A 12,879-nucleotide genomic window follows, 5' to 3' on the forward strand; every position below is an offset into this window, starting at 1 on the left:
GGTATCTCCCAATAAAGCCTGTAACATTTACTTCTTCTCTAGGTCTGTTTTCCTCTGTCTTCTCCTAATGTCTCTTCCTCCAGTCTGGAGGCTGTTGTTCTGCAGCTTGCCTGGTGCGTTTTGTCAGCTTCCATCAGACTGATGGATCTCTGGGAAGGAAAGGCACGAGCTCTTAGTGGGCCTGTTTTCGTCTCATCTGTGCAGCTAAAGATTTGACATTCACTTTCCTGAGAGGGGATGAAACTCTGCTTTTGAGAAACATTATGTAAATTTACTGGTTTATGTAAGGAACTCTTCATAATGATGTACATTACAGTATGCAGATTAAAGGCAGTACTTTGTCTTGTGCAATAGCAAAAAAGCAGAGTCCTGAAAAATGTCTAAAAAATAAAATTATTGTAATAGACTTGATGTTTGGTTTGATGTTTCTGTTTAGGTGCTGACCCCAGCACAAATAAAATCAATTTGCCTGGCCATACTAGAATCAGGAAAGCAGTATGCAGTGAAGAAGAGGAAACCGTTCCCACTCATGTATTCCTACTATGGAACAGAGTATCTTGGTGAGTAAAACACACCAACTACTTTGAAAGTGATGCTGTGTGTAGATGCTGAGCCACTGGATGCTTCAGAAATAAAATACATAAAACCTACAATGTGGGATTTCTCCTGACGGAGTTGGGACCATCCAGCCCCCTAAAACTACAAAGTGGGTCTGAGGAGCTGGAGGGAAGGACTGATGCTGCCTGGCGCTGTGGAACGCCAGAGGTGCCTGTGCTGCACCAGGGGAGCAGCAGGCAGCAGCTTCGTTCCCTCTTCTCCTTTCTGCCCTGGTAAATCTGTCCTTGCCAGATGGAGGCAGCGAGAGGTGTGATGCCCATGCCTGCGTGGCGAAGGTTACCAGAGAGAACTGTCAGGGGATGTTATTTGTAAGCTGCTGTTGCCACGCAGGGAGTTGCAGAGCGTTTTTGGCCGTAGCAGTGCAACTCAAGCATATGGTCAGCTCCTACCCATCGCGAGCAGCTTAGTTGGAGCTCATCTGAACAGGTCATTGAGCAGGTCCCTACTGGGGTTCTCAAGGCACAATATCACACTGCAGAAAGCGTGAGATTGTTTTGCAAATGTTAGTGAGTTCTCTGGCAGGGGAGCAGAGGGAGAAGTCGCTGGTGCTATTCCACAGACCCTGGCCGATACAGACAATTCTTGCACTGAACTTCAGGTTTTAGCTGACTGATGGTGTCAGTCAGGAACTGGGAATACCATTTATGGTCCAGTTTCCATTTGCGTTCAACAAAGACTTCAGAATAGTGGTCCAGATTGAGTAGTGTGTCAAAAAGAATAACGTCTTGAAACAGTATTCAGTTTAGGTTCAGTGTAACTTCACACACTGAGTTTCAGTCATATCAGAGTGAGAGCAGACAAAATTCTTACGTATTTTTGCTTAGCTTGGGGAACTGGAAAAGACAGAAGTAGTAACAAACCATAGTGTCATGCACCTAAAAAGCTTTATTCCAAGCACTATTGTAATATGCATAAAGAAGATGAAAGAGGACTTGACAAGGAAATCAGTCCCAAGAGAAAGTTGTCATGAGATGGAGGTAGGACCTAAACCTACCCTCTCCTTTTGACTGTTGCTGTTCTTTACAGGTGCAGCACATGGGCTTTCATCAATCCTTCAGATGTTGCTTTCCTATTATGAGTACCTGCAGCCAGCAGATCAGGAGCTTGTGTGGCAGAGCGTTGATTTTCTTATGGACCAAGAGCAGAACAGCAACTGGCCTCCTGAGCTGGGAGAGACAATCGAGCGGGAGAATGAGCTTGTACACTGGTGTCATGGAGCTCCAGGTTCTTTTCCCATTGATGCTATGAATAGCCAGATGCAGATCACATTGCTTTTCCACATTAGGTGATTCCATGTAGAAGATATCTCAGGATAACTTTGACCGATTTTTGACATTTTATGAGAGGCAGGCAAACTATTTAGGCTTTTTCTTCCAGTTAAGAGTGTTTTATTTATTGCCGAAGCAGCTGGAAGGATAGGCGTATTTCCTGCCTTAAAAGCATAGGTGATCACAGCTGAAAGAATTCTGGTGATCCTGAACTGTATGTTTTCCACTCTTGCTCCCTTTCATGATAAGACCTTGAAGAATGGTACAGCTGAGTCAAAAGACAGCATATGCTGGACAGATAAATAGTATGCAGAAGAACACAGATACAGACACATCTGTGAGTTTTGGGAAGGCCTTCAGGATAGCTTTTTCCCCCCCACACCAGAATCAAAGTTTAAGCTGCACTTATTACATGGATAATGCATAAATTTGACCAAATTATTTTCATGTGAAGGGGATTTTGTACTAGCAAGAGGCATTTTTTCTGAAAGTCAGCCATATAAAACTGCTTTTCAGAGAGAAAGAGAATCGATCTTTAGTTTGGGTTCATAAGATAAGGCTGATGTCTGTCAGTTCAGAATCTAATCCTATACCTTTGCAATTTTGGCAAGTACTGCTGTGTATTGAAATTGCTTTTTTACCCCCAGGCAGAATTTTATTGCTAACTAGTCATATTGGCTTGGTAACATGAACCTAGAAGGTTACAGAAAAACTTACTTTTATTAAAAAATGTCCATGAGCATTGATGCATTGCTTTTAAAGGTGTTCTATTTAAATTACAGAGAGTACATTATAATTAACATCCCTTAAGTGTGCTTTCTGCTGATGCATTACCTTTTTGTTGGTATGATTAAGGAACAAGCTTCTTGCTCTCACACTCTAATGAGGTGAAAACAGCTTTTGCTTACCAGCCTTTTTTATTTTTGAGAGGAAAAATTACTTCTACAGTATGGCTGGCCTAGTGATGAAACCTGCAGGGAAGATGCCCTCTTTGTTAAAGTATCTTGAGAGTGGCCTTTGACTTGGGTTTAACTGTTAGTGGAGACATATGCAGTGAGACTGGACCAAAGTGACAAAATCCCAAAGGGCATAAAGAAGTTACTTTAGGAGACATTTAGAGACATGCAAATTCATTAATTGCTATTGTTCTTCCCCAGAAAATCCTGTATCCCATCATTGTGCTGGGTAATAACACACATGTAGCTTACAAGAACACTTTTCAGCTACTTGAGTGTGTATTATATTCAGTCCACAAGCAAGCTATTCTAAACATTTCCTTAGGCCCTTGGCTTGGTTATGTGTCATATGCATTCTTTCAAGGTTACCATGAACTGAGCTGTACAGTGCTCTGTTGAAGATTATGATTAATTTATTTGAATCACCTCCAAAAATAAGCCAAATAGCTGCTGCTTTTTTTTTTTTTTTTTGACAGAAGTTAGTATGCATAACTGTTCATAAGTAGAATAAAGCAGCATGGGCCACACTGAAAAGAGGGCAAGCTTCTCTTTCTCATTGAGTAAAAAAATTTATCTGTTGCCAGTGTAAGAAATTATCTAGCCTGTCGTTGTGTTTCTGTCAGTGTAAATAGGTGAGGTGAATGGGGATTTGAAACCAGTAGAAGACAGTGCTAAGCGTTTACTGGTTTAAAGGCAAAAATGTGACTACTGTTTTAAATTGCTGAAGGACTGGGAATTTTAGAGATGTTTGAGTAAACCCTGGCATTCAGTAATGCAGTGAAAAGACTGAAAGTGGTGATATCACAGGGAGTGGATAAGTACATCTTACCATATGCTTTTTAGCTTACCAGATACTCTTCCCCTCCATAGGTAGCAGATAGATATGCAACGTTGACATGTGTAGAGCATGAGACTGCAGTTCTTTAGTGTATTAATCTTTATTTTCTTATGTCTTCTACAAAACCTTTGGCCTACTTATTACAAAAGACAATCTCACTGCTATTTTCCTAGGCATTGCATATCTGTTCGCCAAAGCTTACCTGGTTTCCAAGAAGCCTCAATATCTGGACACTTGTATCCGGTGTGGAGAGCTAACTTGGCAGAAAGGCCTGTTGAAGAAGGGACCTGGAATATGCCATGGAGTGGCTGGTAGTGCTTATGTGTTCCTGCTGCTGTATAGGCTCACTGGAAACTCAAAATACATATACAGGGCACAAAGGTTAGCATTCCTACCTTTCTGGGTTCAGGGTAATACCGGAAAGTTTCAAGAACATTTATAAAGCTCCTCAGAGTCTGGGATCACCATCCTTGGATGTAGTCTGAGTGTTTAAGCCTCAGGTGCAATTCTAGCTCTGAGTTGTGGGGCAGGAGCGCTCTGCAGGGAGCCCTCCAGTCCTGCTTTCAGGCTGCTTGCAGCAGGAGAAGCATCGGGTTCTCCCGGGCTCGCTCCCTCCCTGCCTGAGAGCCTCTGCTCCTTCGGAGAGAATCAGGGTGGATGGGAGGAACGGCGCACATCCAGGTCTCATCCTGACATGAGGTCAGAAACCAGCCAAGTTGTGTACCCGCATCCAGGAGCAGAGTAAAATATGATTTGCTCTGATTTTCAGAGCATTTAACGCTCTCCCTTACTACTAGAAGTGGAAAGTAAGTATAGGACCTGCTTTGCTGTTACAGTTTTTTAATTTATCATTCCCAGCTTTAGCCAGTTTGATGTTGTGCTGTTCAGCTTAGCTAGTGGGGTCAATTCCATTTTGTCCTCATGCAAGCAGGTATGGTCCACTGAAAATTCTGTCACAGTGCTGCAATTATCTTTAATTATATTTCCATAATTTACCGTACATGTTTAAAAACATAGTATTCGATGTTTGTAACTGTTTTCCTTATAGCACAGAATAATGAGGGGACGTGGTGTAGTAATTAGGGTGACTTATTTTCAGCCATTTGAAGTGAAAACATTTTATTTGTGTAATTTCAGCATTACAGAATTTGTTGCATCAATGTGAAACATTGCTTGCATCGTGCTGAAATAACAACAAAGATAAAAGTTATTAAAAAGTATTTGTTTAATAATATGTCTTATAGAAATCAGAAAAAGTTTATAGCTCTCAAAGAAGCGTAACACATGTACAGTTCGCAAAGGTTTGGCTTTTCTAGATCTCATGGACCTCAGTTTGTCATGGAAATCGGAGAGTGTAAAATTTCCACATAAGGTTAAATAATGAACATTCTACTTTTTTTAATGATCATTGAATGTTATTAAAATGATGTTTTCAAACAACAAGTAAGTAGACATACATGGACACCAAATAATGACAAACTCTTTTTTTTTTCCTGTTTCTTAGGTTTGCAGAGTTCTTATTTACAGAAGAATTTAAGGCTGGTTCCCGAGCATTAGAAAGTGTATATAGTCTGTATGAAGGCTTCTCGGGAACTGTGTGTTTCCTGACTGACTTGCTGCAACCCAACCAAGCTGAGTTTCCTCTCTTCAGTGTCTTTGTCTAGAAAGTAACATTCTCCAGGGCCACATCCTAGTGGCGGTGGGAGAGGGCACTGCGGTTTCACTTATTTGTCAAGAGAGGCTATTTACAAAACAAGCCAGTGGTACCACTAATGCTAGCCTTAACTTAGCTGGGAGTCAGGTGAAAAAGAAAATACACTGGGGGTTTGGGAGGGAAGTATGTGGTCAAAAAAAAATGGGTCAGTGAAAAAAAAAAAAATGGGGGAAGTGATTGAATCTGATGGGGTAGATATTTAGCTGTAATAAGAAGCAAAATCTAATTATTCAACTGAGAGAGAAAGGGGCATTACCAAACTTTTAATCTGGTGGTTACACAGGAGAAAAAAAAAGGCAAGCTAGAATTATAGCAACATGCATAGAAGAAACAGTGATGCATCCAGTAGGTTTTAAAAAGAGACCTGCAAAAACAAGTCTTCGTGCAGTGATGCACGAGTCGGGGAGGGTGTTGTAGACATGTCACAACACTGCACGTAGGCAAAATCTGGGATTTTCTACCTAAACCACATCTACTAGTTCTACTAACATGTATTAGAAATACCTGTATCTTGGAGCTCCTTCATCTTCATATGCATATACTGATAGTTATGTAGAAAGCTATATATTCACAGGTTCATTTCAGCTAGTGGGGTTTCGTGTGTGTAAATGAGAACTGAATTTGACCCTTCCTTTCAGAGCTCAGTCTGGGGCGAGGAGCTGGTGTCCTTACTGATTTACTGCAACCGTGTCACTTCTTGTCAATACTTTCCCTGTTACAGGGAAGATGAGTGGAGCCATGGAGAAGACTTGGATCAAAAAGTTCTATAGCAAAGATACAGCAGGCAGATGCTTTCTTCACAGTACAGCATTACTAGATAAGCATTGTTCAGTGATACAAAAGCTTCCTTTAAAAATTAATTACCTATAGCAGCATTTCTGAACAATAGCATACATATTTCAGACAACAGAAAATCTGTTTTCCTTGATGAATTGTTCACTACAAACCCTGCAAACTGAATGCAAACCTTGGATGGCATACTGATTTTAAGAAAAACCTGGTAACAAAATTCAAAAATGCTTCTTTTCCTGGTTAACAAAATAATGTATATGCCCAAATGATTTGTAGCTATAGAAATAAATGGGTTGCTCAACACTAGTTGCACTAGCACTTAAGGTTTCGATTATATGCTGGTTTATATGTATTATAAATGAGACACGGTACTTGAAAGCTAAAGAAAATGCTAACATAGATTTGTACTAAAAAAACTATGAAATCAATATCTGTATTTAAAATATATTTACTATTTATTTATTTTTATTTATATGGGAATAATGTAATGCACTTGCCTTTGAAGACAGATTGGGAAGACCAGTATGTCAAAAATTGCAGTTAGGGTGAAAAAGCTGACCTACATGCACTGCCAAACAATGCAGTCTCTCTTCCTGCATTCTCAGCTGGAGGAGATTACAATTTCTTTATTTTTAATGCCTAACGGATTAAAGTTCCCATTTAATTTCAGTGGGCCTTGATCAGGCTGTAAGTTGGAGCCAGGTCTTGCAACCCTTCTGCATTTTAATATAGTAATCCCGTTCCTGCTCTTGCCACTGTTATTTTAATGAGATGGCTTGCATCATTATGAGCTGCAGATTAGGATTTCTGCTATTTTGTCTTGCACTGTGCAGCTCTAATTAATTATTTAATCATAGAAGCCATTGGTGAATAAAGCAATGCAGTTCTGTATCAGCTTGTCAAGAATTTAGGGATTTTTTGGTGAACGGAAATGTTAAAATTCAATATACAGTTGTTATGTGTTTATTATTTGTGGGATAAAAGGTCTTTTAAGAAAGCCATTAATGTCGCTTACGTTGTTACTCTGAGCAGTGAGATGTGTACACATAGGAGTATGTATTTCACAGGCAGGTATACATGTGAGGCTAAATCAAAAAGTCAATGGAGATGTGCACGTGCTCTGCCCAGCCAGGTTGAAATGCTCCTGTTAGATCAGAGCAAAGTCAATTGTCAGTAGTCAAGATCCCAAGTCTATTAGGATTCTTCTCTAGTTGCTTCCTGTAATGCGGGTGTCTAATATATTTCATAACTGGAACCTTTTTAAACAAATGTTTAAGGAAGGTGAAACTTGGCCTATCCACTTTTTCCCTGTGGTGAATAGGTTTTCAGTCTCAATATTCATTGTAGGGTAATGTCACTCAGCTAAAACATGTAAGTAACAACATTTGTGCCATAGCATTTAGATAGCTACTGTAACTGTATTCTGTCTTAGTGCAAGAGAGTGAAATAGGTTCTGCCATGATCTAGACTCAAGCTGTTGCAACCATACATTTATTGCCAATCCTTTTATTTAGAGATGCAAAGATAAAACAAGAACACTTAGTGTTTTGATAACTATGTCAAAAAACCCCAAACAACTCCAAACTTAAGCCTTAACGGAATCTACACATACCAGAATAGTAATCATGACCTTTCGATTTTGTCCCCGGTGCCTACTTTTTAATTATCAGTGGGCCACAACATTTAATTGTTTCCAGTTAGTTATTTCTCAGGAGATGCTTGAAGAAGAAAATCTTTGCCAAAACCTCAGTAAATCTAGAGCACAATAAATGAGTATAGTAACTTAGATCCTGACCAAGTCATGAATGCTGATATTGTAACACATACCACATCTGTGTTAAAATTTAGCATAACAGCAGTAGATAAAAACACTCTATTTTATTATGCTTAACTTCCAACGGTCATGTTTGCATTTATCTTTTAATGTGATTCTTCATAAATGGCAGGAAGTATACATTAAGAATTCAGTGTTAGTTTTCTAGTGGTTTTCCCTCTGTGTCTCTTTGTAGAATTAATTCCTTCTGATTTACATTCAGAGGAGACTCTGATCTGCTCTGTGTCGTGTTCAACAGCACCCGCAAAACAAATCTCTGTCTCTGCAACCATTCTCCGTATATGAAGCCATGTGTTTGGCTTCATTTGATACTGGTCCTGTGAGAAAGAAAATAGTTACTTGAGTAGGAGTTAGTCCATTCAACAATGAGAAAGCCCATGCAACCACCCAGTTTTCAAAATCTAGTTCCCAAACATCTCTCTGCAAGTCATGCAAGTTCAGCACTGACTTCAGCCAGGGCAGCACGCAAACTTTGTTTACTGACACTCAAGATCAGTAACAGTAACATAAACATCCAGTCTCATGGGATACATCTTATAAAATCTCGGAACATAATTATTCATCTGTTTTGTCAGACATGGCAGTTTGAGCTCATTCTTAGAGCTTCGTGGCTTTTCTTACCTGACTTAGCTGGGTTAAGGTGGCTACTAGACGTGCTGTAGTCACAGCTTCTGAACACAGTGTAAATATACCCCAGGGCTCTTCTGAAAATGCCAGTCATTAAATGAGCAGGTTTTTTTCATCTTTTTCCTCCTCTTAATTGTCTAGCTGCTTCTTTTCCTTTGTACTATATATGCTGTTACATACATGCTGTTAAAACCTTTATTTGTTGCTTTTAAGACGTTGACAGGAAAGCAACCTGAGCAGAGCCATCAGCACTTTTCAGTGTAATAAAAAAATAAGTCCTTTGTGTTCCCTTCTTACTGCTTCGAGAAATTGATCATGCAACCTTTGCTAGACATTCTCAGTGGGATGCTGTCTCCTCCTGCTCCTGACTCGGGCCCTAATAGACTGAAAAAACGTTTTCCTGAACAGATTCTGCCATGGTGCTGTGACAAAAGACTGTGTTACCAGAAACTTGAGAAGCCTCTTTCAAAGTGTAAAACATTGTTACTACGTCATGTTTGCACATTAGTTTCTTGACTGTGTTTAGTTTCTAAAGTGTAGGCAATAGGAATTTAAGTGATATAATAGTATTTCTGATTATGCTGTTAAAGCAAAGAGGATGCATTGTGTGGGTATTGGTGCTTATTTGTGATGTACCTGTGTTTGTGTGGTGCTGTTTGTGAGTAAAGCTGTAGATTACAAATCTCTAAGGAGCTATATACTATTCATGACTTTTGGTAGGTCATCCATAGATTACTGTCATGGAATAATTTTGAGGGAAACTAGATCTGTAATGTCCAGGTTTAGTGATTTCAGGATTCATAGAGCCAGATGCAATAAGTTTCATCAACAGTACAGTTCTAACGAATATATCTTAATTTTTTCCTGCTACTCACAACTTCTCAGCACGATAACATATTCATTTTGTGCTACTGCTTTCAATATCTGCTTTGTTTGCATCGTTTCCTTCAGTTTCCCTGCCTTTCTTTCCCAACCTATGAATAACTTAAGAAGTCTGAAGCAGCAGCCCAGGTCTTTTGTTCTTGAAAATAAGATTGATTAATTTTGCCTAAGAGGGGTGTTCCACTTATTTGCATTACATTATTTTACACTCCCAGATGGCCTCTTCTCACTGGCTCTGCCATTTCCCACCTGCTAAGGAAAAATCATTATACTGTATAACAACTGTCACTGATGTTTTACATCATTAAATAAAACAAAGAGAGACTTTCTAGGGAGCATGTTCACTTCTCTAGTATCTCAATTCTATTAAGACAATCAAAAACAAGTGAAATGGCTAAACATCCCAAAATACACATTTAAATAGTTCTGGGAAATATGCACAAATAAATGCAAGTAAAGTGGTCACCGTTTTTGCTATTCTGAAATTAAGTAATGCCACTTTGATGTTCTAATAATACTTGTATGGACATGTAGAGAATATGATAAGAATACTGATTAGTTTTTAAAATACTGTGGAAAAAACGATGCGTAGGTGTCTGATGTATTCAGAAACATACAGGTGCAATATGTGCAAATGAAAACTTTCATAAGCAATCAAATTTTTGTACTTATATTGTTATCCGCATATACAGTTACAGCATCTGCCAACATATTGCATGTTTTATGCAAACAGTGACCTATATTTTAGTGTATGCATGCATTTTGACAATATATCCTTGTTACTTGGACCTATAAGATCCATGGGCAGAGTGTATCTCTGTAAGTGTAAATCTCAGGTGCGGTAATCTTCTCCTACATACCTTGAATATTCGCTGGCATGAGTGTATATTCTAATCCGTAGGAAGATCAGTATATCAGGAATAAGAATTGCCCTGTAGATTTTAAAGAGTAACCTTCCTGTGAAGAATTACACCAATGAGCAATTTCTGGCTAACAGCACAGTCTAGATTGCTCTGAGAAGACATTTCATTTTATGTAAGTATGTCCTGGACTAAGTAGTAAGCAGCAGAAAGCTAAATTGAAAAGAAGTAAGAAAATGACCAAAAATCACATTGCTGAGGGAACAACATACTTCAAAGCCATAAGACAAAAATGCTCAGGGCCCACAAAACAATACAGCAATTTAGGGATGTGAATAGGCATTTTCCAAGAGAATAGCACAGTTTGCTTCATTGCAGAGACAGTGGTACAGTGTGCAGTGTACAGGTTTTAGCTGCCTTGAACAGCGCTTCATTGCCATTATAGCAAAGTCATCATATGCTGAAAAAAGTCTGCCTGTGAGGGACTTACCTGTAGCTGAACCTACTGCCCATTCCTGTCGTTTAATGGAATAGAAATGATGGACCCTATCGATGCTTAGGTAGTTTAAAAAAATAGATCCAAGAAGCCAACATGCACCAACTTTTCAACCTGCCTTTGAGTTATTAAACCTCCTGACTAATTTGTACTGTCACTGATGTCACTGTTGGTCTGGTACCCTGTATATTTAAAATTTTACATCATGCTCTGAAAAAAGTCAATTTATAAATAGCAGTCTGCTTGAAAATACATACGGCCATGTTTATTTTTAATACTTACAAGGGAGTCCCTTGACTTTGTTCACTGCATGACTCCAAGAGAAGGTGGAGGCATTTAGGTCAAGTACAGCAGTGCCAACTAGAATGGCAGAAAATTAATTAAAAACTCATTTTGCCTAGTGGTATAATGATATTTGAATGAAAGATACTTTATAATGCAGTGATATTCAGCAACAGCACTGCATGACTACACATGCATACTCCCGAGAGAATTTTGTGTGGAAGTCCTGAAGTCAGTTATATCCCACAGTGAATAGAAAACAAATCCTATTCAAACATACATTTCTACTTCATATAGAAGAGAAAGGCTGTCTGACCAGCAACTGAACTCGGCTTCCATCTTCATTACCATGACCAAAGAAAGATTTCCTCTAACAATGGTCTGATTTTGCCACTGATTTGATCTGCGCTCATTTTAAGGGCCTGATACGCCACTGCTGATGTCAGTGGTGAATCTCCACTTGATTTCAGACATGCAAGGTTAGGTCCTTCCACACATGTGAAACGGGCAAAACTGCATCATTCCGGACCCCAACCCTACAAACTTTCCTTTACACATGAGTCCCATGGAATTAGTAAGGCTTGTTCGTATAGTAAGAGGAAAGCACAGGTGTTTGCATATGCAGGGCCCTATTTGATAGCAGTTTTATACCCATTTTCCCTCAATATGTCTGCAATATACATGGATGCCAACACCAATAAAAAGTACAGGGAACTCAAATAGCATTATTTCATGTCTAGTTTGTGTTGGTTACACTTGAATATTCAGTATATTCCAACATACGGTGTTCATTTCTGGAGTACATGCCACACCCTAGATTGGTTTCTCGGTGTAATAGCCATTCGCAGCCATAATATGGTACAGGCCCTTAGAATCAAGATTGATTTGATTCTTTAGAAATGCACCTTATTGTTTAAAAGCAGGACCCCTGCTCTTCTAATGTTTTAAACACTGTGATCTTTCAGAATGTGTTTATTGTATTAGTTTTGTATTGTAGATTATGATAGAAACTAGATTTTATAGCTTTTTAAAAGCAGTGGTAATACTAAGCTTCATAGTGGCAGAACAAACTCTGTATATATCGATATTATGAATATTAAAGCTGTGATTATATTTTGCCTTAAATAAAAGCCCAACCTTGAACAGTATGATTTTGCATTGGATTGCTTATTTCTGTACTTATCTTTCACAGTGCTGGCAACTTTTCCTTCCGGAGCAGTCATGACTCAGGGCTCCAAAAGCTTTTCAGTGGTACTGTGTTATCAAAGGTAAAATCATCCATCTTCCAATCAGAAGACATCCAGGCTGCACGTAGCCATTAGGTATAACTACCTCATGGGAGCTTCCCAAGAGAAGACAGGTTGCTTTTGGCCTGTAGATTAAAGTTTTCCACTTAAGTGTTTATTTTCAGCCTGCTTAAATCTTAGTACACATGGCCTCTTCTCTTTCCAGAAAGACCCCCTCCATTCTCAGTGAAGGGCACTAGAGAATTAAATTCACTTCAGCCCACCCATAACAAGGTTTCGATCTTTGCTATCATGAGCTGAGCTCAACTAGAGGTGAGCAACAGGACTGCAGATTAGTCAGTGCAGCAGTTCAAGAAATGGCCCAAACAAAGTATTATTGGCATTTTTTGTATAAATCTGGTGACAACCTAAGTTGCATTAAAGAATAGTAGAATAGTAGCAGACGTGCAGAAGTAGCCATTAGTG

The 12,879-nt window shown here is 39.1% G+C and overlaps 1 protein-coding gene across 2 annotated transcripts in view; it reads left to right on the forward strand.

Moving 5' to 3' along the window:
- LANCL3 (LanC like family member 3) overlaps positions 1–12,315 on the forward strand; it is a 39,221-nt gene extending 26,906 nt beyond the window's left edge. The window contains exons 2-6 of one of the 2 annotated variants that reach the window (XR_008236316.1): positions 437–560; positions 1,645–1,842; positions 3,854–4,061; positions 5,185–6,394; positions 8,861–12,315. Coding sequence is in view for 1 of the 2 variants with exons in the window: in XM_052794650.1 (XP_052650610.1) it covers positions 437–560; positions 1,645–1,842; positions 3,854–4,061; positions 5,185–5,344 (690 nt within the window). In the remaining variant the exon portion in view is untranslated. Of the gene's footprint in view, positions 1–436; positions 561–1,644; positions 1,843–3,853; positions 4,062–5,184 lie in introns of both variants that reach the window. The other variant, XM_052794650.1, reaches the window with a different exon arrangement.
- Positions 12,316–12,879: the final 564 nt, after the last annotated feature.

The sequence above is a fragment of the Harpia harpyja genome, chromosome 8 (assembly GCF_026419915.1).
Source record: "Harpia harpyja isolate bHarHar1 chromosome 8, bHarHar1 primary haplotype, whole genome shotgun sequence".
NCBI classification, from domain to species: Eukaryota; Metazoa; Chordata; class Aves; order Accipitriformes; family Accipitridae; genus Harpia; species Harpia harpyja.